General features: G+C 35.9%; 1 protein-coding gene across 1 annotated transcript; it reads right to left on the bottom strand.

Annotated features, from left to right (window-relative positions):
- Positions 1-443: 443 nt before the first annotated feature.
- On the bottom strand, positions 444-21573 carry LOC147398513 (transcription/mRNA export factor). Its single transcript, XM_086447745.1, has 5 exons — positions 21415-21573; positions 21188-21275; positions 19530-19624; positions 2599-2675; positions 444-915 (listed from the first exon to the last, which is right to left on the bottom strand). Coding segments are annotated over exons 1-5 (336 nt in total). The 5' UTR covers positions 21417-21573; the 3' UTR covers positions 444-841.
- Positions 21574-27545: the final 5972 nt, after the last annotated feature.

Here is a 27545-nt window from a genome sequence, read left to right on the forward strand (position 1 = left end):
TCAAAGCTTTTTGGCTGAATTGGAATATAGTATATATTCCAAGGTGTGGCTGATGTTGAAGATGAGGATGTTTACTCATCCAATATTAGCCCGAGGTCAAAGGGCGTGTCACCAGTTCAAAAAACAAGTGTATTAGCAGTTAGAAAACACAATTATCCCAAATATTGACTAGTATTACCTAAAATCCACCCTTCTCCCCAAAACAAAAAAACAAAATAAATAATAATAAATAAAAAATCAACGCCACCAATTCTAGTAGAGAATTTGTTGAAGTAGGAAGTTAATCACTGTCAAACTGTTGGTTTTGCTAGATCTAAAACAAATTGCAAGTCCTGTCAATGTTCTTAGTTCGCAATCTGTACCAAACAAGTTGCAAGTGTTTCCTTTATCTTTAGTTTTGGCTTCCATTCGAGTGCTTCTGCTAAACTCACCTAATCAAGCACTTCTTGAACAGTGGATCAACCACGAGGCTGTATTTTGTTACAAGTCCCAGACTCAAGACTACAATTTAACGGCGGATAAGCTATAAGTATAGAAAGTGGTCCAAAACAAGATTATTACAAGCACAAAATCAGTTTTATAAAATCTGAACTCATACAACAGAATGTTGAGGTTTTATGCTTTCTCAAGCCTCTAATGTGCAAAACTCAATTCCTTTCACTCGCGACCTATAGAAACATCTTCCAATATGAGCAGTGATAGTTCTTATCTCGACCACCTTCACCAACAGGACTTCTAAAAACGATTCCGATTAGACCATACACACCACAACGGGATTTCTCAATAAATTGTGGAACTGAGTTATGCGGTGAACTCAAATCACAAGTTGAGTTTGATAAGATCAAAGAGTAGCTGATAACAGAAAAGTTCTAATACGCTGCAACAACTCGGCCTTAACAGAATCAGGAACAGAGGCTGCACAAACAAAAAACATAAAATTCATTAAAAAAAAATGACAATCATATAAGGAACTAATCAGATGTATTAAGTCAATAACATAACAGAAAAGTAAATATCTATCGGCAACCACAGAACTTGCCTGTTTGCATATATAATTATAACATGTCAAGGAAGGCCAGCTTCAAGGAGAAATTGGTATCCAAGCTCGGAGGAAGTTGACATAAAGACTACATTTCCAAGGAATTGATAGCAGATGAGTTGGGTGTGGGATGAGAACCCAAGGAAGTGACTTGGAGAGGAGAATGTGTCATCATCGCCAGGAAGAGAAGGCATATTTAATGACAAAGATTTCTAGAAAACCCTCCACTAGTCTATATAAAGGGGGATAGTCTTCATTTGGAATCATCCCCCCTTTGGGATCACCCAAAGCTTGAAGAGTGAGTAAAGCTTTCAAGTCCAATACATGAGTGCATATGAGCATTTTCTTGAGCAAGTGCTTTAGAGAGTAGGGGAACTCTTACTACTCGTTGGGGAGGGGGGGGGGGGCTATATCGTGGTGATTTAGCACATATGCCACTGGTGCTAGGCCTGTGGCAAGTGTCAACGTTTATAGAAGCTCAGTGCAACATAGTCTAACGTGACAAATTTAGGACTTAAGAATCGTAAAAGATAAATTTTGGACCAATCTAATATAAAGTATGTAGAGAAAAATCCACACACTAAATTCAGAATTCATGCTAATATATAGTGTTAGCCTTGCATTGCCGCCCAAGCATAAGTACTGCTGTATCAACATGTTTGATACGGGCTAGTGCCATTTTGATAAGCTGGTGGATAAGCATTCATGTTCGAATGATAAGCTTTGATAACTGACACAGAGCTAGAAGTTCATTTATCCCGAATATATGCTAACTCTTTTTTTTATAGCTAATGTTTTTATTAAAGGAGGACAAGAAGTCCTCAAAGAAGAAGCACAAGGAAAGAACAAACAAGCGACAAAGCACAACGAAAATAAAACCAGCAGCAAAAAACAACACAAACACCTCCCTAGCTCAAAACAAGGTCATCACCTTCTACTGACAAGCTCCCATCTAAACAATAAAGATTCAAAACAATAACCCCTAAACTCATGGAATTGCCTGCACCAACAAACCCACAACACTAAAAATGATCTCTTGTGTAGAAAGCTCCTTCCCTTCGAAGATACACCCGTTTCTCTCCCTCCACAAACCCCAACAAACGGACAGTGGTAAAACATTCCAAAGAATCCTCTCCTTGCCAACAAAAACTGTGAACCCCCAACAATTGAGCAAGCAATGGATCGAAACAGGGGCACACCAAGATAAATTGAACAGAGAAAGAAAAAAAAACGACCAAACTTGGTGAGCTACAAAGAATGGCTCAACATATTCTAAAGTTTATCTTCCTAACTTAGGATGTAAAATAAAAGGCCCTTTTTAGTCATTTTACTTTATAGATATTGAAAAGTTAGGAAAGACCGCTATGCAAACCAGCATAAAAGGAAGAATCTAAGTTAGAACAAATATATCATTCACAATTACAAAGTACCAGGATAAGAGAAAGTTCTGTTGTCACCACAAGCATCATTTGTGAAAGATATGCAGCATTTGCACAATTGAATGCTTAGGAGAATAAAAGCAAAACATTGGGGAGAAGACAATGGAAAGAAAAACTGACCTCTGCCCTTTGGGGTGATCACATGTATGAGGTCGTCCACTGTAACATTGTTCCTTCCTTTTTTCTTTGCAAAATCCCTAGTAGCGAACAAAATAGAAGCTCAAATTTTTGGAGGCTGACGATGAAAGCAATCACAATTCACAAACAATTCTATCTGATTCCAGAAAGAAAAAGGGTCCCCTCATTGCCAATTCTATTTGATTCCAGGCCAAGCAAATGTAATGTGGATGTGTTTATTTTTCATCCATGTGGCCAGTCTGGTTACTCTGCCTAAATATCTAATGGAAGAAATGATCATAATCGACAACAAAGCTTATCCCAAATATTCAAGGTGATTGAAAGATCTTGGTCCTCCATTACCAAATAGCTCAGTTTACAAAGTAAGACCTGATTCTTTATCCAAAATCTCGGGTCATGAGAAAAATACAAAATAAATTACATCCAAACATAAAACTAATCATTAAAAAATAAACATCAACCCATCATTATATAGTGTTAAATATCTACCATGTCCTTGTATACCCTATATCGAATTAAATACTTAGAAATGAAATACCAACTTTAAATAATACAAGTTTTTCACTCAATGTCAATTTCTACTCAAACAAAATATTAAAAATAATAGTATGGTTTCTTGAGCCAATGCTTCCAAACCACGCTTCACAACTATTCCAAAGCCTAAAAAAGAATCGTAAATAGAGCATGAGCTCCAAAAGCCGTGAATTCATTCTAACATCCTAAACATAGTTGTTAATACTTTTGAAAGCACTGACAAAACAAAAGACACTATCTTTCAATAACCTTATATGCATAAAAAGATAGTTCAAAACCGCAATAAACTATAGGGTCATTAAAATCATTAAATCTTTTTGTTCACTTACAATGAACACTTCATCGATTTAACGGTTTGGTAAACGTTACCATAGGGTCATATTTTGCACTGAGACCAAACAAGCAATCCTCATTAGATACCACATGATCATGGGTTTTCTAGGGTCTTACACCACAAGGCTCTCCACACCCTCCTTATTCGTGCTCCATCTCATGTAAGTCATTGGAATAGGAACCAAATATTTCACATAGATTTTTTTTTCCTTTTTTCTAAGAGAAAATATTCTTCTTTTCAAAATTAATCATATTTCATGGTAATCAAGTGACTGTTTCAATTGCAAAATTAACATTATGAGCAGTCCATGATCAAAAATCAAATTCATAGCCAGGTTATAAAAATAAACCATTTTAATTCGAAAACTTGCATATCATTGATAATTGAAAAAAATAAACCAATAATCATCAACATTGAAACCAAATAACTAATGGTTTGACTGTCGTCAATATCAAAACCACATTCATAATTAAATAAACACAATCACACATTCAATATACTTAAATAAACACAATCACATAATGATCCATAACTAAATTATTTACACAATATAACGTAGCGAAAGTGTATGAATTAATAGATTCAATAGGTTGTGTTCAATAGAACACTCAAAATCAATTTGAATCAATGGATTCAATTGATCAACAAACAATAGCTTGAAAGAAAATAAAACATAAAGCTAAAAAGTAATTAAAAGAGAAAAGATAATTGAATTGATTGATTGATTATATTTTCGGATTTTGAGCTCTTTATATAGGTAACTCCATCATAATAGCTTACAATCCTACTAAAATACTAAAAATTAACATTCCTAACTTATCTATAACATAATATTAACTTTTCAATCCTATTAGAACTCAAATTGGACACTTCTAAGCACTTCTAATTATAGTTTAAATAATAAAAATGAATTTAAAACAAATTAGAAACTAATAAGGAATTGTACTCCTAAAATAACTATGAAATAGAAATCCTACTAGAACTAGTAATAGAAAATCCTAGTAAAACTACTAATAGGATTAGAGATGTCCTACATCAGGCCCCCTTTCTTTGGAAAAAAAACTCGTCCTCAAGTCGTTCTTGAAGGTGTTTTTTTTCTTTTTCTTGTTTTCTATTCATCTCTCGCTCTAATCCACTTCCAGTGATATCCGTTCTTCAAACTTAGATTAGAGAATATAATTGACCAAAGCATATCATTAGGCAAATTCTTCGCATAAACATTATCATTTATCTCTTTCAAGATATGAAGAGGTTCAATTTTCTTTAACTTGGTCTTCTTGTAAATTCTAGCGGGAAAACGATATTTATTACGATAAACCATGACCAAGTCTCCTTTTTCAAATCTTCTATCGACATAGATTTTGTACTTGTTAGTAGAAGCTTCAAGGTTTTTTTTTTCAGTTGTTCCTTCAATACAAACTCATCCCAAAATAGGACAGATTTCGGAGACTTGCATCGGGTACCAAATCAATATGGTGTTGTATATTCTTCATGAGAGACAATGAATCCGATAATTCCAAAGGAAGAACGCGAGAAAATTGCTCAAGGAATGACTGCACTTGATGAGGAACTTGAATAGGAGGGTCTTGAATGGAATATTGCACTATCACCGGGAACACTTAGCTTGTTTCTTTTAAGTCCTCATTGATGTTGGTAGAAATTACCTTCTCCTTGGCTGGTTGGACAACCTTGAGCTTGGCATAGAAAGGGTGTAGGATCACTTTAACACCATTATGTATGAAAGAATTGGAGTTGATTTTACCTCGGTTGGTGACATAATTATCATGAAGCCAAAGCTTTCCCAAGAGGATATGATATGCTCTCATTGGGATGATGTTACAAATAACCTCATCCTTATATTGCCCAATGCTAAAAGAAAGAGAGCATTGGCTTGTCACATTCTTTTTTGCATTCATCGTCCACCCAACCTATAGAATAAGGTGTAGGGTGTTCGTAGTGGGTAGTTTAAATGCATCGACCATGTGGCTTGAAATTTTATTTTCTGAACTTCCACTATCTATAATTAATTGGCATAACTTACCTTGCACCTTGCATGTAATCCGAAAAAGACTATGTCGAGTTGAATGATCAACATGTTGTACCTTCTTTCTAATGAAGTGATGATTCACTTCAATATGTTTTGTACGAGCGTGAAACACTGGATTTTTTGCCAATCAAATCGTGCTCTTGTTGTTGCCGTATAGTTCAACTGAATAGTTACCTTATTGTTTGATGTTTGACGCTAGCTACAAGAGCCACTCACATTCCTGTGCTGCCATAATTGTTGCTCTGTATTCTGCTTCGGTCATCGAAAGTCATTGTTGGTAGTTTCTTGCTGCACAGAGATACTGCTCATGAACCCAAGCTGAATATGTAGCCAGTAGTGGATCTGCGTGTTGACAAGTCTCCTGCATAATCTATGTCACAATACCCAACTACCTCACATGAGACTCCCTTTTCATAGAAAATCCCAAAATCAACAGTACCTTTCACACATCGTAAAATGCATCGAACTACTTATAAGTGTGATTGCATGAAACTACTTACCATTACAACTGCATAAGCAATATCAATTCGTGTCAATGTTAAGTAGATTAAGCTTCCAACCAACTATCAATACATGGTTACATCCTCTAGTAGCTTCCCCACATCAATTTCAACTTGCCATTTATTTCTGCTAGAGTTGAGATAAGTTTGCAGTCCTCCATCCCAAACTTGCCTAGCAAGTCTATAGAATACTTCTTCTGGCACAAGAACTCCCTTATCACATCGATCTACTTCTAAGCCAAGAAAGTGTTTGAGCTCCCAGAGCTCTTTCATCTCAAACCTCACTAAGAGGCTATCACGAATTAATGTAACTTCTCTCGTGTCATCTCCAGTAATGATGAGATCATGCACGTAAAAAGCACAATAGTAATCCCCATCTTATTGTTTGACAGATAGGCATGAATCTGTTGGTGCTAGTATGTAACCATTGAACATTAAAAATTATGTAATCTTGCTGCACCAAGATCGCGGCGCCCGTTTCAGTCCATAAAGAGCTTTTCGCAACTTGCAAACGTAGTTTGGTTTATTTTGGTCCTCAAAACCACAGGATTGCTCCATAAATAGTTTTTTATCAATCTCTCCGTGCAAGAATGTGAGTGATGCATACAATTAATGTCAGACATAGAGTAACTATTCAGTTGAATTCTACAACAACAACGAGAGCGGGGTTCGATTGGCGGAAAATCCAGTATTTCACTCATACAAAACATGTTGATATGTATCATCACTTCATTAAAAGAAGGTAGTGAAAGATGATACTAGTTTTCTCCCAATTACTACAAAAGAGCATACGACATGCATTTTCACTAAAGGACAATCATTTTTTAGGTTATCAAAGTTCATAAAGCAACTTGGAACGATAAGCAAAGAGTCAATGTTGAGGGGAGTGTTGAAGAGTCAATACTGACCTTTTGAGTCAGTTTTGAAGAAGAATGAAGAAGACAAGCTATGCTAGAAGAATGTAGAAGACACTTGAAGCCCATAATAATAATTATTGCTTGGTAGTGGATGCTTATAATAAAATAAAGTATTCTAAAGACAATGACTCTAAAAGGTGGTAGAACTTGGTAAATGATTGAAGATATTTTATATTTTAATAAGAGGACGATGCTGGCAGGATGAATTCAGGAAATAATTTAATATTATTTTAATATAGATGGTAAGCTATAGGTGGTCTATTGAGTAGGTGAGCAATTCTATAAGCACTCATTCATTCAACTTCATTTGTAATCAGATAGAGATAGAAATAACATTTCTAATAAAGAGTTTAGTTTTTCTCTTTCATTCTTATTTGTTCTTTCTTAACAAGTCTTATGAGGACTTTTATAGTATGTCTATTCGACATGACTTAACAATTAGTATCAGAACGGGACAGTTCGTTGGGAGAAAATGTTCTGCACAACTGTGCAACGATCTTGATTTAGAAAGCTCAATGACCAATGCTAGGGCATGAGTTCTAGGACTTGACGTGTGGAGACAACACGGAACCGCCAAAAGACCCTGCATCAAAGACAAAGTGAAACACTAAGGCTAGTCGAGCTCTCTACGCACTGAAGCAATCTATAGATGACAACATATTGGTCCATATCTCGGATGCGATGACACCAAAAGAGGCATGGGACATCTTTGTTGGGTTATTCTCAAAGAAGAATACACATCATCACTAGCTTTTAGAAAAGGAGATTGGAAGTCTTGAACAAGGAAAACTCTCTATAATTGAGTATTTCCTATAATAGAGTATTTCCTCTACATGAAAACATGTAGGGGGTGGTCCCTATTGGATCAAGAGAATAAAATCTTGGATGCCAAGAAGAGTTGATTTTTGATCAAAGGTCTATAGTCAAAATACACGATGCACATAACGGCCATTGTTAGGTGGGCAACGCAGCCTTATGTGGATGAGTTAGAAAATCTGCTCATTTGTCATGAGATGGTGCTCATCAAAATAGGTACCTTGAAAATAGAAGACAACGAAGAAGCCATGATTTCCAAAGACTCCAAAGGGAAATGGTGAGACAAATTCAAATCAAAATGCAGCAAAAACGGTTATAAAATGGGGGAGATACCTAGCCAACAAAAAGAACATTAAAAAGACGTAGGATAAGCAGACTAAAAAGGCATGTTATCATTGTGGAAAGCCAGAACACTTTGCACGTGATTGCAGAGTAAAATTAGTTCTAGCAGAAAATAACGTAGCTATTGAAGATTCTCGATATGGAGAACCTAGCAATCAAGGGAGAACCAATGATGCAGAGGATTGGGAACCACAAGCACACCACGCATCAACCACTAATATGATAAATGAGCATGCATTCACAACCGTAATGGAAGATCAACATGATGAAGTTAATGCTAATTCAGAGAGTTGTAAATCTAATCAGTACACAACCATTGACAATGTGAAGGATCGGATCGTAGATTCCAGTTGTTCGAACCACATAACGGATGATAAAAAGAAATTAAGAAACATGCATCCTTATGATGGAAATCATGTGGTTGTGACGACTGACAACTCACAACATCTGGTAAAACACATGGGTGATGCGGAGATCACGACAAGATTTGGTGAGAATCGCTTGCTACGAGGAGTCTACCATATTCTTGGTATAACAAAAATCTAATATCGATTCCACAGATAATCGGGACAGGACGGTACATCTGTTCGGTCCCAAAGATGTGCAGATATTTGAAAATGTCAAAGTAGATGGCATTCCTGTGATGAAAGGAATGCAGTGAAGTCAATGTATGTAATGTCAACAAAAGAAGCGCACGTGAAGAATACCTGAAAAGTGAAGTACCGGATGTTTGACATACACGATCAGGACATGTAAGATACAAAAAACTTTACGAGATGGAAAAACGTGAGCTGGTCAAAGGATTTCCAAAGCTTGAATTTCGTTCAAACACACTATGTGCAGGATGCTAGTTTGGCAAGGCGCAACGACTACCCTTTGAAGAGTCAAAATTTCAATCGAAAGAACTGTTAGTGCTAGTGTACATTGATGTGTTTGGAAAGGTGAAGTACCCGTCGATAAGTGATAAGCGTTACATGATCCCTTTCATCGACGATTTCTCAAGGTATGTTTGAATGTACTTTTTGAAAGAAAAATCTAAAGCATTTGAGAAGTTCAAAGAATTTTGAGCAAAGGCAGAGACATTAGTAGAGCACAACATTCGTTGTGTACGGTCCGATAATGGTGGAGAATATACCTCAGAGGAGTTCAGCGAGTACTTTAAATAGTACAAAATTAGAGGACAACTCACATGTGCAAACACTCCACAACCAAACGAAGTAGTTGAACGAAGAATCGACATTTGGATAACATGTGTCAATGCATGTTGCACTCTAAAAATGTGACCACGGTTTTGGGCTGAGTGTATGGAGACAACAACATATGTGATCAATCGGCTACCACAACCTCGACTCGGGTTTATTTCTACATATGAGCAAATGTTTGGACAAAAACCTAAGTAAAATATCTTCGTGTTTTCGGGAGTATTTGTTATGTTTTTCTCATAGAAAATCTACTAACAAAACTTGATAAAAAAGCATTGAGGTGCATCTTTGTGGGTTACAATTCCAAAAGAAAAGGTCGGAGGTGTTGTGATCCATCAACAGGGAAGATTTATGTCTCACGAGACATAATCTTTGATAAAGCATCGACATGGTGGTCAAGCAATAATGTTGTGTTACTAGATTCCTATTTGTTCCTGCTTCTTAAAAAGTCCTATGAGGACTTTTATAGTATGTGTCTATTACAAGTGGCTTGACATTGGATTGATGGCATTTGAGTGTTCAAAAGGATGCATGTTAGGTGGAGCGACCTAAGCAAATTCTAGACACCAAAGAGCATGTTTTACGTACCAAGACCATTCAAATAGTAAAGGTATTGGGGCAACATCATGGTGTAGAGGAGGCTATCTAGAAGCTATAGTAAGAAATTCGAGGAAAGTACCCAGCTTTCTTTGAACATTCATGTGTTCAAAGATATTGTAATATCCTAACCTTAGAGCGGGCATAAGTACGCCCATAGGCTCAAAACTGATGAGTTCATATGGTTAATATTTGTGAATAGGCCCAAAGTCCATGTATTTTTCTACTTAAAAAAAAGCTTTTATTTTTTTAAATGGACAAAGACCATAGGGATAAGAAAATACCTAGTTCAAATAGGGGTTGTAAACTTTTGTTATTTGAAAGGATAAATGACACGATGAGGTAAATAACTGGACTTAGAAGGATATTTACTTTAATAGAGAGATGTGAGATTTAGTGGGCCTCTCCACTAGCCTACCCCTATAACCATTCTTGAGGGGGGTTGCGTAAAAATTAAGAAAATTGAAGACCCCCCAATCTTGCAAAATTGTGAGGCTTTTTTGGGAGAGTTTTAAAGTTGTTTAACGAACCCTAATTTCTTTAATTAATCTTTTGAAAACCTTAGCCTCTTTTTTCATCAATTTTTCTTCCCTCCAAAACTCCATTAAAAATCTCAATTCAATTGCAAGAAAAGAGCGAGGAAAGGAGCAAAAACAAGTTTTGTACATCAAAGCACTTCAAGACCCATTAAAAAACATCGAAAAGGAGAGCAGTTATAATCCTTAAGCATAGTTAATATTAAATTAATATTAATATGATTTCTATGAAAAATAGTTTAAGTCTTATGGTGTTTGATGTTTCAAGAGTATTTTTGTAGTATTAATATAATGGCAATGACCATATTTCATGCTTGATATATGAGGATATAAAAATAAAAATAAAAAGATAAAAAATTTGATTGTTTCCTGTAACTTTAGTAAAACAGATGTACCTTTGTATTCTAACATCGGATCGGGGTAAAATTTTGTTGGACAAGAACTTGAAGCTCTACAATTTTGGTGAATGAACCGAACATAGAAAATTATGTTTGTTGGATTATATTTTGACCAAAATACATTTTTTCGGTTGTTTTCTGTGATTGTTATGAAGCATTGGGCAGCTTCCGTAAAACAGATGTAACTTTTTACTCTGATATCGGATCATGATGAAATTTGATTCGTTGGAAAAAGAACTCGGAGCTCTACACTATTTGTAAAAGGAACCGAACCTAGAAAATGATGTTTATTGGGTGATATTTTGGCCAAAAGTACTGTTACCCTTTTGTCACCCAAAAAAAAAAAAGGATATTTTTTTTTCCAGATTTAATGCTAATAAACATGTTATTATTGTGTAAAGATTTTAATTTTGGATCACTAAGTGATTGTGCCTATTTAAGTATGATGAATGTGGTTTTGATATTGATGACATTCAAATCTTTAGTTATTTTGTTTCAATGTTGATGATTATTATTTTAATTTTCATGAATACCGGTCGTTAATTAAGCATCTATCAACTCCTAGATCTTGAATTCATCAGAAATTCATAAGGGCAAAGAAAGAATAAATAATCATTGAATTTTCCTTCTACTAGATAACAAGGTTGTTAAAAGCGCTAAGCGGTGGACCTCCTTAGGGCCTAGGCGGGCCTAAGCAACAAAAAGATTTAATGTTTCAATTTTTTATATGTAGTAAGTGTCATACAAAAAAGAGCAAAAAATAATGGAAATGTCATTACCAAGATAATAATAAGTCATCAATTACCAAGCGAACTTGTAAGTCAATACAACTAATATGAAAGAAAAATGAAAATAATTTAATTGCAAATATTGAAGTAATTTAATACCCCTCACAAATATTTGCTATTAAAATAAGATAAAGCAAGTGTTTATTGACACCAAAATTTGGAAGACCAAAAGTGCTCTCACCTTTTCATCAAACTTATTATTATCAAGGTCATCCTTGTCAAAATGAATAAAATTACAACCCACGACCCTATAAGTATAAACCACATTAGTTAATTTTTAGTTTCTTAAAATAACATAATTCTTTTTTATTATGTTATCTTTGAAATAGCCTTAGTTAATATTTAATTTTTAAATTACAAAAAGACCTTTACAATTTATTAAATGATAAAATATGAAAAATAGAAGATTATCTATTTATTTATTTATTTTTTTTTTGAAGTAATTTTAATCATGCATGAATCATAAATTATTCCATACATGTGCGTTTGCACATGCCACCTACTATTTTTTTATAATCATAGACACCTCACAAGTTTCGCTAAATATTTACAAAATCACTTATGTTCTAAAATTGATTATTTATTGATAAAAAAAATTAAATACCTATTTAAAACACAATTTACACAAAATTATTTAATAAAAGTATCATTTTAACCCCAGTTTTTGAAACCTTGCTTAAAGCAGGTAAGGCCTAGGCGCTTGGATGGTCTAGGAGGGAAAAACGGAGCTATGTGGGGTCTAGGCGGGGCTTTTGACAAGAGAACTAGACAATAAAACCAGCAAAACCAATGCAATGACGCCTTGTCAACTATAAAACAAGAAAAACCAACACAATGACCTTAATTAAAATTAAAATTGAGATACCAAAAGAATTTGTAAAAATCAGTGATGAGATCTTTAAGTTGACACCCCCCATTTGAAAGTTGGAGTTTCCTAAATGATGATAGCTATTGTGAAAGTTTTCTAAGAACTTCTCTTTGTTTGTTTCTCCCTACAAGACTTCTCCAGTAAGTAGGTGTTTATTTGTTGCGTGCCTACTTAGATCAGATCACAAAAATAATAAAAAAGAAGAAAAAGATTGAGATTGATCTCGTTTGAGGGAGATCAGACCTCCTAAGTCACCAATTCGAGATGGTGAATCTCCAATCCAATTAAGGACTAAATATCTTTTTTTCCCCCCTTTCATTAATCTCACAATGAATTTAAACACAGAGAAACACTTATCCAAACTACCCACTCTTCTATTCAAGGAACTATCCCATAACCATAACTCCTACACAATTCGTAACTACCCTTACCCATTACCTAAGACTCCTTAACTAATTGAAATATAAAATTGTGAGCAGAGGTGGAAGACAATCCTCTGATTTATTTTCATTGATAAAATACCATAGGTATTTATAGCAGATTACATACTATTCTTAGGGAAAAAATCAGAGGAAATAAAATCTCCCATATCAGTCACTAAAATAGCAACTAAATCAGGTACAAATCAGTAATAAAAACTTAACTAATCAATTCCCAACTCTAAGGGATTATAGAATAAAATATAATCTGCCTAATAAATATCAAATATTCCAACACTCCCCCTCAAGCTGGAGCAAAGATGTTGATCATGCCCAGTTTGCTTCTCAGCTCCTCAAAAGCTTGTCTTGACAATCCTTTAGTAAACACATCTGCTGTTTGCTGATTTGTAGGAATATAAGCCATGCAAATTATTCCTTCCTCAACTTTCTCTTTTATGAAATGTTTATCCACCTCCACGTGCTTGGTACGGTCATGGTGGACTGGATTATGTGCAATGCTAATAGCAGCCTTGCTATCGCTATACAATTTCATAGGACCCTCACTCCAAAGTTTCAATTCCGTCATTAGCCTTCTCAACCACATTAGTTCACATATACCATGAGCAAGAGCCCTAAACTCAGCTTCAGCACTACTTCTTGCTACAACATTTTGTTTTTTGCTCCTCCAAGTTACCAAGTTTCCCCACACCATTGTACAGTAACCTGAGGTAGATCTTCTATCTTCTATTGAGCCAGCCCAATCAGCATCAGTAAAGGCTTCTATACTTCGCTTCACGCCCTTTTTAAAAAACAGCCCTTGTCCTGGAGTCATTTTTAGATACCTAAGTATCCTATACACAGCGTCCAAATGAACCTCATATGGAGAATGCATATGTTGACTGACAGTGCTCACAGCGAAGGCAATATCTGGCCTTGTATGCGAGAGATAGATCAACTTACCAACCAATCTTTGGTATCTCCCCCTATCTACCGGACTTCCTACTTCACTTTTGCCCAACTTATTATACGGATCAACAGGTGTCTCAGCAGGTTTGCAGCCAAGCATACCTGTCTCTTTCAACAGATCAAGAGTATATTTCTTTTGTGACACTGAAATACCTTTTTTGCTCCTTGCAATCTCCATGCCCAGAAAATACTTCAACTCACCCAGCTCCTTGACTTCAAATTCCTTTGCAAGACCTCGTTTTAATCGGTCAATCTCTACTTCATCATTCCCAGTAACAATTATGTCATCAACATACACTATTAGGATAGTTACTTTACCTTCTGATGAATGCCTGAAGAACATAGTATGATCTGTTTCTCCTTGATCATATCCATGTCCTTGTATTGACTTTGAAAAACGGTTAAACCATGCCCTTGGTGACTGTTTCAGCCCGTAAAGTGATTTCTTCAATCGGCAAACCTCACCTTTCTCATAGAGATGTTCGAATCCTGGTGGGGCATCCATGTACACTTCCTCATTCAAATCTCCGTTGAGGAATGCATTTTTTACGTCGAGTTGGTGTAGAGGCCAGTCAAGATTAGCCGCTAAGGAAAGAAGCACACGCACAGTGTTTAGCTTGGCAACCGGTGCAAAGGTCTCCATGTAGTCAATACCGTAAGTTTGAGTGAAGCCCTTTGCAACCAACCGTGCCTTATATCTTTCAACATTTCCATCAGATTTGTACTTCACCGTAAAAACCCATTTGCAGCCTACTGTATTCTTCCCTTCTGGCAATTTCGCTAACTCCCAGGTTTGATTCTTTTTTAAGGCCTTCATTTCTTCAAAGACTGCTTCCTTCCACTTTGGATCTTGCAAGGCTGATTGTATAGTGCTTGGGATCTCAATTTCTTCAATCTTTGTCACAAAGGCTCGGAATGAAGATGACAGATTTGAGTGTGAGCAAAAGTTGGAGATGGGATGCAATGTGCAAGACCTTACTCCTTTTCTTTTAGCAATGGGCAAATCAGAATTAGTTTGGTCTTCTTCAACTCCTTTATTTGGTGATGCTAGGTTCTCCCGCGGAGTCACAGGATTTTCCACTCTCGGGTTGGATTCATGGCCATGCTGTCGAGATGTGATAGGTGATACTACCTGATTTTTTTCTCTCCTTGTATAGACACGTAACTCAGTGTGTGGTTCTTCCACTATTTTCTTGGTTTCAGGTGGTATAAAGGTTTCGGCTTCTTGGGAAGGTGGACTAGACTCAATTTGAGGGCTTGGGAATTGTGTAGGAGGACTGGTTTCAATGGAACTAGGGACCCACAAAAAATTTCCTTCCAAGGTAGAATTATGAGGTGTTGACTCCCCCTGAAGGAAATTTTGGGGGTAGTACGATTCGGACTCAAAGAATGTAACATCTAAGGTAACAAATAACTTCTTGGTGGATGGACAGTAGCACTTATACCCCTTTTGGTGGGCAGAATAGCCAAGGAATATGCATCTAATTGCTTTAGGATCGAACTTACTGCGAGTGTGTGCTGGAGTGTGGACGAAACATGTGCTGCCAAAGGTTTTTAGAGGTAGAGAGGTAAAGATCCGAAGGGCTGGAAAGAAGGAATGAAGGGCATCAAGTGGTGTGAGATAGTTGAGGATTTTGGTAGGGAGGCGGTTGATGAGATATGAGGCTGTAAGAACGGCATCCCCCCAATATTGTTTAGGAATGGAATTATTAATCATGAGGGCTCTAGCAACTTCTAAAAGGTGTCTGTTTTTCCGTTCTGCTATGCCATTTTGTTGAGGGGTTCCGGGACAAGAACTTTGGTGAAAAATCCCATTTTTGCTTAAGTATTCTCCTAAAATAGAGTTATAGTATTCTCGACCATTGTCGGTGCGAAGGACTTGAATCGGCGTTTGAAATTGGGTTTGTATAAAGGCATGGAATTGTTTAAAGACAATTTCAACTTCTGATTTTTCTTTTAGGAGATAAATCCAACAAGCACGAGTATGATCATCAATAAAAGTTACGAACCATTTTTTACCCGTTAGAGAAGTAACCCGAGATGGACCCCACACATCACTATGAATAAGATAGAATGGAGAGGATGGTTTATGTTTTGCTAATTGACACACTTCACACTGAAATGAACTTAAACTTTTATTTCGAAACAAAGAGGGAAACAATTTTTGTAAATACGGAAAACTGGGGTGGCCGAGTCTTTTATGCCACAACATTATTTCTTGAAAACTAGAAGAAGATTCACAATCTAAACTAGATTTCTGAGCTTGTCCATACAAGGGAGTTTCAACATCGAAGTAGTATAGCCCATCACATGCCCTAGCATTGCCAATCGTCCTCCCGGAAAGCGTTTCCTGAAACTCACAATGAGAAGGGAAGAATTTAGCCACACACTTAAGATCACGAGTTAACTTAGAAATAGAAACTAAGTTACAAGACAATTTAGGCACATGTAAGACCGATTTTAACATAATTTCTCCTGATATTTTTATTGTACCACTCCCAGCCACTGGTGTCAAAGTCCCATCAGCAATTTTGATTTTTGTATTACCCGAGTATGGAGTGTAAGTAACAAATAGATGAGAGTTGCTGGTCATGTGATCCGAGGCACCGGAATCAATGATCCATGGGTCCATAATAGTACGTTCAGTAGTAAGGGCTTGAAAATTACCTTTCATTGCTATGGCACAATTAAGAGCATCATTAGATGGGGAAGCTTTTTGCTGGAATTGAGAGAAGAGGTGTTGGAGTTGATCAAGTTGATCCTGGCTAAATGCAGTGGAGGGAGATTGTTCCACTGTATGATATGCCCGTTGGCTTGGTTTCCAGTTGGCAGGCTTGCCATGTAGTTTCCAACACGTGTCTTTTGTATGCCCCGGCTTACTGCAATGATCACACCAGGTCCGCTTGCCCCGTCCACGTCCTTCTCCTCGGGAAAGGCTTGAGCCATGCGTCATAAGGGCTGAACTATCAGGCACTTGAGGGCTGGGGTTGCAATCTTCTTTGCACATTACTTTGAGTCGACTCTCCTCCCTGCGAACCTCCGAGAACACCTCTGTTATGGGTAAGAGAGGTTTTGTAGAGATTAGCCTACCACGAACAGGATCGAGGTATTTGTTGAGACCATTGAGGAAGGCAAAAATTCTCCTTTTTTCCACAATACTCCTATATTTTTGCCTTCCATTTGAACAGCACCAATCGAGATCATCAAAGGCATCAAGTTGCTGCCAATACCAGGACAGTTTGTTATAATATTCCGTGACATCAAGGTTTCCTTGTTTAAGGTCGATGAGGGCACCTTCCAAGGAAAATTGCTCTGCAGTATTTTCAATATCAGAATAGGTGGTCTTGACAGCATTCCAAAGCTCCTCTGTCGTGTTGTAGAATAAAAAATTTTGACTGATGTTGGGCTCCATAGATCCAAGCAGCCATGTCATAACCATGCGATTCTCTGCTCTCCAAGTTTTGTATGAAGGGTCCTCCTGGGGTGGTTGCTTTGCTTCTCCGGTCAGGTATTCTTCCTTTCCACGACCACCAATGAAGATCTCCATGGTCTGAGCCCACTGAACATAATTTTTGCCTGTCAGTTTGTGCCCTGTTAACGAGAAGGCTGAGGTGGTGTCGAGAGATTGGATCGGTGTGGCCATTCTGGAGCCACCCGCTGATGCTGAAGCTATGCGTTCGGAGGTGCCGTCTGAACTAGGTTCAGTCTGTCCGGTGAGGGCAGACTTCATAAAAGCCGCCTTGTAACTCATTGTAAATCAGGCCAAAGTGCTGGCTCTGATACCATGTGAGCAGAGGTAGAAGACAATCCTCTGATTTATTTTCATTGATAAAATACCATAGGTATTTATAGCAGATTACATACTATTCTTAGGGAAAAAATCAGAGGAAATAAAATCTCCCATATCAGTCACTAAAATAGCAACTAAATCAGGTACAAATCAGTAATAAAAACTTAACTAATCAATTCCCAACTCTAAGGGATTATAGAATAAAATATAAACTGCCTAATAAATATCAAATATTCCAACAAAAATAATTAAAATAAAATACATCAAGATACATCAAATCTTGATACAAGAGAATAATTTCTAGACACATAACATTCTCTACCCCTTGTAAAAAACCTCATCCTCAAGGTTTCAATCTAGAAAGTATTTCCTCCCCCTTCATCTTCAATTTCATCTCTATCATCTCGCCTACCGGTTTCGCCCGTTTCCTCCGGCCAATTCCCCTCTAAAAGGAAAAGTTGTTGAACTTTACATTTATGACCTTGGGAGAATTTCTCATTGCAATTATAACATAACCCACGGTCTCTACGCTCTTTCATCTCTATAGGTGAGAGTCGTTTGAGGGAAACTGATAATGATTTTCCTGAAGGAACGATTGTGTTGGAGTCGTTTGTAGAGTTGTTTAGCCGTCTTCGAGCCAATATTTTTTCTTCTTGCATACAAGCGAGGCCGATCGCATCAGTGAGTGTTGTTGGTTTCAGCATCTAAACACTCAAACGAATTTCTTCCTTCAGTCCTCCCACAAAACAACTCACCATGAAGGACTCATTAAGACCTTCAGTTCTGTTTGCTAACTCTTCAAACTGAGTTTGATATTGCTCCACCGAAAACGTTTGTCACAGTTTAGACAGCATAGCGTTGGATCCTCGTATGGTGAAAAGTCGAATCTAACTTGCAAAGTAGAAGCAAATGACTCCCAATCTAAAATTGCTCCCAACCGTTTCATCCAATGAAACCATTGGAGTGCCTTCCCTTCCATGTGAAAGGAGGCTATATAAGCAGCCTTTGCGTGGAGGGTGTCTACTGGTGTAAGAAGAAGTGCTCTACCCTATAAAGCCAACCATCTGGATCCACCTCAGTAAACCTTGAAAATTTCAGGCATACTGTCCGAGTCTGAATTCTCTTGTTAACATCAAATTGATGAGGTTCACCAGGTTGATTAATTGTTCAGCTGGAACTCTCCCCTATCTCCTTGCTTTCTTCTTTAGAGAAGTTCTCAAATTTGGTATCCAAACTTGAAACTTTCGTCACTAGTTCATTAAGCATCTTCCCATGGATCTTTGTGGTTTCCTTCAAGAGACCCATCATCTCATCGAGTTTGGCATTTCGTGTTCCTTCAGCCATTCCATAATCTACCATTCTGATACCAATGTTGCATGCCTACTTAGATCAGATCACAAAAATAATAAAAAAGAAGAAAAAGATTGAGATTGATCTCGTTCGAGGGAGATTGGACCTTCTAAGACACCAATTCGAGATGGTGAATCTCCAATCCAATTAAGGACTAAATATCTTTTTTTCCCCTTTTATTAATCTCACAATGAATTTAAATATAGAGAAACACTACCTTAACTACCCACTCTCCTATTCAAGAAACTATCCCATAACCATAACTCCTACACAATTCGTAACTACCCTTACCCATTACTTAAGACTCCTTAACTAATTGAACTATAAAACAATTAAAATAAAATACATCAAGATGCAAATCTTGATACAAGAGAATAATTTCTAGACATATAACATTATCCTTCAGTGAGGTATTACAAAAATCAATCCAATTACATATGTCAATCCAAATCCTCTAATGTTTATTAAAAGAAACTAAAGAGTGAGCATAATTGAGAGAGAAAGAGAACCTGCAAAGAGCTTTCATTTCATCCCTCCAACCACATTCTATAAGCCTTTCCCTCAATAGCTCCTTTAATCGTTCCTTTTCCCCACTTTCAATCAACTAAAAAGGAAACAAAAAACCAAAGAAATTTCACCATCATTGAAAAAAAAGCATGGATACAAATCAATTGAGACAAGTAAACCTAATAATCTTTGCTACTGGATAATGTAACCATCCTTCTTTGATGGTAAAAAAATCATAAAGGAAATATAACTTACTTTGATTCTCATTTGTCCCATTAATTCCTCGACTAAATAAAGGCCACAAGACAGATTGAATTCCCACATAAACCATGACAAATTGCTAGTTATTGTTATGAAATAACGAAACAACCCCATGAATCTTGTATATTGGATACCAATTGTTATGGATTATGACATGTCTACTAGCACTCTCTCTTTTTTTTATTAAGTCTACCCACACTCAAGTACCTGTTGTTGTTACACTAAGATCTATGATTAGTTGCAAGAAATAGCAGCAAAAATAGAGAAATTAAGTAAATAAAATAAAGTGATTAACTATGGATCACTGCAAGGACTAGTCTACTAATACTGACGACCTAGAAATTTCACTATGCGATTTAACAATTTACAAGAGATGGGAAAAAACTCTAACCATTTAAACCTAAAACATTCAACTCAAAACCTCAATTGAACACAAATTGAAACTCTCTCCAAACAATAAAGATACTAGATCTTTCCCGAGATGCATGTACAAACCACATCGGGATCTAACTCTACACAACTTGGAGTACTGGGATCACTCCAAAATCCAATACGCTTATAATTGATGTCCCATCAAAGTTGCGTTACAAGGACTCATGAATCATGATGGAGTGGATACATTATGACCCCAAAGAGATATGAGCTTAACTTTCCACACCAATGACACCTAGGTATTTTTGGTGTAATGGTACGGTTTGTATGATTTGTTATCCTAAGCTGGCTGGCGTCTTGCGTTCAAACCTCAAGTGGGCACCTAAGGGTAAAAAAAAATTGTAATAGAGTGAAAGCCACCACAAAGTGGGCACCTGGGACATTAGTGAAAGGGCTATCACAAGGCCCGACAATAGTCCCATTCCTATAACATAGGAACAGTGTCTACGTGGTGTGTTTTGTTAGGAGTTTAAGACACATTGGGCTCCTCACCAAGCCGTTCTTTGTATGGTATGCAGCCCAATGTCGTGACTCCCAACAATAAGGGTACCAGAGTGAAAGCCCCACACAGTGGGGCTGTTGTGGACGTCAACTGCAAAATATGGTGGTATGTTATGACCCCAAAGAGATATGGGTTTAACTTTCTGCACCACTAACACATAAGTATTTTTGTTGTCTGGGTCAGGTCACATACAGTGCCTTCAAATAAAATTTGATTTCGGTCGAATTTAACATGCTAGATTTTCCAGAATCTAAGCAGAAAAGAGATCTCACTAAAAACAATCATGAACCCATCTCATTAAACCCCCAAGAAAAACAAACCCAAGTCAGTGCGAACTAGAGAAAAATCTAAATTACAGAGCAATCTAACACATTCTGTGACTCTTGAAATATAGAAAGAACGAGGGAACAATACAAGCAGCTTGTTTTCTTTTACCAAACACGAGAAATTGATGAAGAATCATACCTTGATGTTGATGATTTCTTGAAGGGTAAGCTCTTGTTCTTGTTCTTCCTCTGCATCCGGAGTCGGGGGTCGATTGATCGAATTCCTCCTTTAGAAACAATTATACCAAAAAAAATAAAAAAATAAAAATAGAGAACATCAATGAAAGAGAGAGATTGTAAAAGAAGTTGAAGAGATTGTCTCCTAGATTGGAAATTTTTCCTGCCAAAGAACTAATCAGAACTCACATCTTTTATCAATGTCGAAAGGAAAGAGAGAGAGAGACCGCCTCACAGACGCATTGGGAGGAAAAATTGGAATTCCATGTATATATCAGAGAATCGTGTTCAAAACTCGGTCGATTACGACTTGACTCAAAACGCATCATTAAAGATCATTTTCCATGTATAAAATCAGGGATAATAGTGAGCTTGACGAAACCATCAATGGTGCTGACACACGTTTACGTCATAAATGTCTCCTAAAGATGTACATTTTAATGTTACTCTAACACGACTTATTATAGATTGCGTCGAGTAACATGAGGGGTATATTTACCTCATAAATGTCTTCCAGGATGTACATTTTAATGTTATTCCAACACAACTTATTATAATTTACGTCGTGTTGGAGTAACATGAGGGATATATATTACGTCAGAAATGTCTCCTAAAGATGTACATTTATTTTAATGTTACTCCAACACGACTTATTATAGCTTGTGTCGTGTTGGAGTAACATGGGAGGTATATTTCTATTGTTGAAGTGTGTAGGAATCATAGATGCTTTTCATGATAGAAATATTCCCCAATAATGCCCCTGCAATATTCTTATAACTTCCGAACTTTGAATTCAAGTAAGTTGACTTGTTATAGAAATTCGTCGTGATAATGTATGTGGTTTGGATACATAACTGATGCGGTAAGGGCACGAAACCATAGATCTTTTTCATCAGGAAGCATAGAAAAAAAAAAGTGTGCAGTTTTGTACCCTTACCACGTGCATTCATCATTATTCTATACATACTGTTGCAAAAGAGGAAAAAAACACTTGCCTCCAACAATGTTAAGTTGATGTTTACCGTTTAATTAGAGAACTGCTATTGGCACTCCAACTTTTACTTATTACACCTCAGTTTTTATAAAAAAAAGTCATTCGTTGAGCATTATCCTTTTCATGATAGAAGTATTTCCCCATGATGCCCCCACAATGTTACTTCAACATTATCTTTATAACTTAGGAACTTTGAATTCAGGCTAAGCTGACTCGTTATAGAAATTCATCATGATAATGTACGTGGTTTGGATGCATGGCTGATGTGGCAAGGGCAAAGAACCATAAATCTTTTTCATCGGGAAACAGAGAAAAGATGTGCAGTTTTGTACCCTTGCCACGTGCATTCATCACTATTCTATAGAAATACATCATCTTCTTAATACCGCAGCAAAAGAGGAAAAAAACACTTGCCTCAAACAATGCTAAGTTGACGTTTACCATTTAATTAGAGAACTGCTATTGGCACTCCCAACTTTTACTTATTACACCTCAGTTTTAAAAAAAAGCCATTGGTTGAGCATAAATAAAAGATATGGTGCCAATAGGATTCTCTCTTCCCTATTTTTAGATTTCTATTTGTTAGATTTAGAATTTTATTTGGGTTTAATCCTAATTATCAACAATTGCTCAAATTGTTTGAATGTGAATACTTTAGATTTCTATCTGATTATTAAAAAATTTAGAATTTTTTTTTTCTTTAATTATATACTTCTTTGTAGTGTTTGTAGCATTTCAATGTTGTGTTTTGGTCTTTGATTAGGATGCTATAAATAATTTAAGAAATTAGGTATAATAAGTAAAAGTTAGGGTGCCAATAGCAACTATCTTTTATAAAGCTTACACTTTAACTTCACTTTGAACGCTTCCCCATTCCAAAATCCTGATGTTGATTTCTCTCTCCCTTTTTCACTCTTCATCGTGAAGGTGGCAATTATGTCGTCCAAGAATTCTATTTTAAATTTATCACAGTAAGTTATCGATAATTTGTACTTCAAATTGCCAGAAGTCGAGATTTTAAGACTGAAAGAAGTAATTGAAAGCTCCAATTACAAGGTTGCTAGGGCTTATGTGGATTGACTTTCTAAGTGCTTCTGACTCTTGCGTGGAGTCATAAGCACTTCATGGTTGTTTAGAAATCACTGCTCCATTAAAAAGTATTCTTTTAAAAAGCAAACTATGTACTTCTCTTTGGAATACCTAAATTGGTGCTTCTCAAATTTACTCCCGCACGGGGCACAAAATCACAATCAATTTAACGGCTTTAGGACAAATATACTCTTCTTCAATTTCAAAAATTACACGGAATGTCCCCAACAAATTCCTTCCTCTTCATTTCTCTCTAACCCTAATGCATGAAATTGTGTGGGTTGTTCGTGCTTCCACAAATTTTGTTGATCTATCATTTTCATAAGAAACGTCATCATCCACATCACAAAAACTTTATTCCAAAGATTTGATGTAAATTAAATGGACTATGTTCCTTCATTCTACTTTATTTAAAGACACACTTTACATCATTAAAAGAGTATTCTTTTTTCTTTTTTAGGTTTGGTGGGCCGCACGTACCATCGACCTGCACGTGATAACAGTTAAATATATTACTTTATGTGGAAGGGTGTATATAGACTCAAAGGTGTGTCTTGGGGAGAAAACCTACCATCTCAACTAATCCCTTGTGGGTATTAAAAGAATATTCAAATGGGCCTCTTTATTTTCTTCAATCACTGTTATAGGACCTCAAAATTGAGTATTTCTTCTAATTGGAACTTTAATTGATGTTTGTTGAATATGACCATATTGATTTAATTTATTACTTTCTCCTAATTTATCATTTATTGTAATTTGACATTTTTCTTCTCTTTGAAATATTTATTAGAACCATATGTAAAAAATTAGTATATTTTTAAGTTTAAAATGATAAGATAACTTTTTTTCATGGATAAAAACAATAAATATTACTTTTTAGGTCATAATAAGTTGAGTTTTAATGGTAAAAATAATAATTGATACATCTAAGGGCATTCTGATTATTTTATCAGAATCCAGAGTAGTTTCCAAACATATAACTTTGTTAGAAGTACTTCTGGCAATACTTCTCAAAATTGGCATCCAAATACACAACCTTATCTAGCTACTTCAAACAATACTTCAAGCAATACTTCTGACATTACTTATGTTCTAAGTACTTTTGACTCCTACAACCACATGGTTATGAGTGCGTTAGTAGAATGAATTGATTGGAGGAACAAAATTTGTTTAATCAAACCTAAATATGTGCAATGTGACTTTGATGATGATCAGTTACTTAGTGAGTAGGTGTTAACACCTACTTAAGAAACCATCATCTAATATAAGATACATTAATAATGACAATGAGATAATTTCATGAGCATGACATTATCTCTAAAATAGTTAGAAAAAGAAATTTCTTTGTTTCACTAAAACAAAAAAGATATTTATGAAAACGTGATCAACTTTTGATGAATATACAATTTTGACTCACTGTTTTATTTTAATTACCAAAACTTAAACATTAATGAATTCGGAGTTTTTAAATTAAAGCGAATTTTTCGGAGGGTTAAACTGACCATCTCGCAAGTTTCACTATTTTTAGCAGGATAATCACTTTAAACCTGTGAAATATTCACTCTAAGACCTTCGAATTCATTACCGTTCATGTTTTGGTAATTAAAATGAATATTGAGCCCGAATCCTAAATTTGGCAAATTCAACTCACAAAATAGTAATTCATCCACACAAAAAAAAAAATTGATCAAAATTGAAGAGTAAAGCATCTAGGTAATTTCTCATTAGTCTATTCAAGATGATAGGGGTCAAGGGGTATGCCATCTTGTTTGGAAACATAGGTAGTATCTCAAATGTTTGGCAAAGAGTCCTGATAAAATAACTCACCAGGTGACATACTCAATCGACTCACTGACATGGACCGGTTTGAAAATCATAGATCTTTTTGCCTGGGAATACACAACTCTTTCGAGAGACACTTTTTTATGGGAAAGTGCAATCGTGTATATTGAGACATACAGATCTACGATTCCAAACTTGTCACCTCAGTGAATCTATCGAGTATGCCATCTGACGAGTCATTTTATCATGACTCTTAGGCAAAGCGTAGAGAGTAACGTCTAAATTTTTGTAATTATCATGGATTGTATGATTTTTTTTGAAGAAATTTAGGTAGTTGAGGTAAGGTGGTACGATGGAGAGACGTGTGACATGAACAGAAAAATATTTGATGCTCCAATTAGAAGCACTAATTCTCTACTTTAGGAGTTGATTAATGTTCCCCTACTCCATATCAGCTTTTTTTATTTTCTTATTTAATCTCTTTCTTACATACACCCCCACTATTTTCTTAACTAGAGTGTTCTCTAATGCATGGACTAAAAAGAAGCCAACCAATGCCCTCATCTTCACTCTCCAAACTTATTGATTTTTTTACCAAAAATCGATTACACCTTCAAGTTTTTTGACATTTATGATAAATTATTTATAATTTATTTATATCTCAATATACAATTTTCAACTTTATCTTAACCATTTGTAGAGAATTCTAATTTTTTATACCCAAAATATTACATCTTTACTCCTAGAAAAATCCTACTTTAAAGATTGAGTATAAAATCAAGTGTTTTTTTATTAGAAATTGAAGAAAAAGGCATTTGATGGGTATTTTTTATAGGTTGATTTTGGATGAATCATGAAAAAACTCAATTGTGTAAACATGAAATCTATAAACGAAAATACAAATTAGGGTTGATGAGATGGTAAAGACCACGCTTCAAGAAGCAGAGGTCTTGAGGACCACCCTTGTGGCTTAATCTCACCTTATAGGCCACCCTCATGAATTTATCTTAAAAATTAAATGGTACATGTGTTGAGCTCGTTCTTCTACCATCTCTCATAGAGTCGAAGGAGGGTGCACCGTCCAACCCATCCTACCAGTTCCATCTCGCATTGAAAAACCTGTCATTCAGGGTATTGAGACCTTTTTTTTTTTTTCCAGTCGTTTGCTAGAACTCATTTTAAGGAAAGAGCTCTTGCTAGAAAATCGACCATCCCTCACACAGATAGATATGAATGAAGCTGGTCAGCTTGATTCAATCTCGAACTCGAATGGAGGAGATAGAAGGATTAGCGTTTGCCAGCCCTACCTACCCTCAATGGTCGTGATTAATGCAATTTTGTTTTTCATGAGTTAGTGGAACATAATGTCTAGGTTATCGAGGGGGTATCTAATCAATTTGAAAATTCAGGACTATCTAAAATATTCACCAAAACTTGGAGGGTACGTTTAAAATTGACAGTCAGGATTTATTGGCAATGCAATAGCACATATCTCATAAATACTAATCCAGAGGACAAATCTAGACCATTGGATTTTCTTCATGAGAAGGCTTAAAAGCCCATGACGCAAGAAATTACTCTTGACTCAAACAATCAATAGTGGAAACTTTCCATCAAACCACCAATTGAGATTGATGATTACTTCTAAAACCAATGACTGAGATTGAAGCCTACTTCTAAAGATTCCAATTTAAAGAAGGTTTCCTATTCGGGAAACCCTACAACTTGTTAAAATTAGAGGAAAATTATAATTAAAGAATAATTAGCTCTTTAATTATTGTTATAAATTAACTTCAAAACTCTTGATTTTTTACTCTCTCTCTCTCTTCTCTCTTTCTGGAGATGACGATGATTCCGTCTACTTTCACACTTTGAAAGTTTGGAAATTTAACAGAAACTTTGAAATTGGTCACAGCAAGTTATCAAAGACTTTGTTGGGAATCCTACGATCTCAAGTCATCCTATTTCATCATCAAATCTTGAATCATCAAAAATAAAGGTTTTAAGGCAAAAAGAAGAAGTAATAATAAAAAAAATAATAATTTGGGTTGACAGAGATAATTAGTAAAAGAAGATAAAGAATCGAGAAAGAGAAAATTATGTTATCTAGTAGATACCCGAGAATTGAACAAAATAAAGATTGACCGAGATTTGTGTTGAACACAATGTCCTTAAGACAATTTTGTTCCTACAACTTGGTGCCTACAGATCAATGAACAATTGTCTCCCAGGATATAATGATCACACGTGCAGAGGCAACACTTCAATCTACACGTCTAGGGAACCGAATGTTAGGTTTGTACTTTCAAAGAATGTAGACAAGAAATCAGAATGCAAGTAATTTAAAACAACATAGAAGAGAATATTAAAAGACGTGGTGTCTCTTGAAAAAGCAGGTTCTAAGTCTTAATTGGCACCTAACACATACATCAGCAAAAGGACCCGTCGTGCGCAC

The sequence above is a fragment of the Akebia trifoliata genome, chromosome 7, assembly GCF_017979445.1.
Source record: "Akebia trifoliata isolate Shusen 1 chromosome 7, ASM1797944v1, whole genome shotgun sequence".
In the NCBI taxonomy this organism is placed as follows: Eukaryota; Viridiplantae; Streptophyta; class Magnoliopsida; order Ranunculales; family Lardizabalaceae; genus Akebia; species Akebia trifoliata.

Excerpts from the sequence above, each read along its gene's own strand:
- LOC147398513 (XM_086447745.1), bottom strand. Across the intron at positions 19,625-21,187 it reads AAGAAATCATCAACATCAAG|TTGATTGAAAGTGGGGAAAA; the intron begins GTATGATTCTTC and ends TTTCCTTTTTAG. Across the intron at positions 2,676-19,529 it reads GAAATGAAAGCTCTTTGCAG|GGATTTTGCAAAGAAAAAAG; the intron begins GTTCTCTTTCTC and ends GTTCGCTACTAG.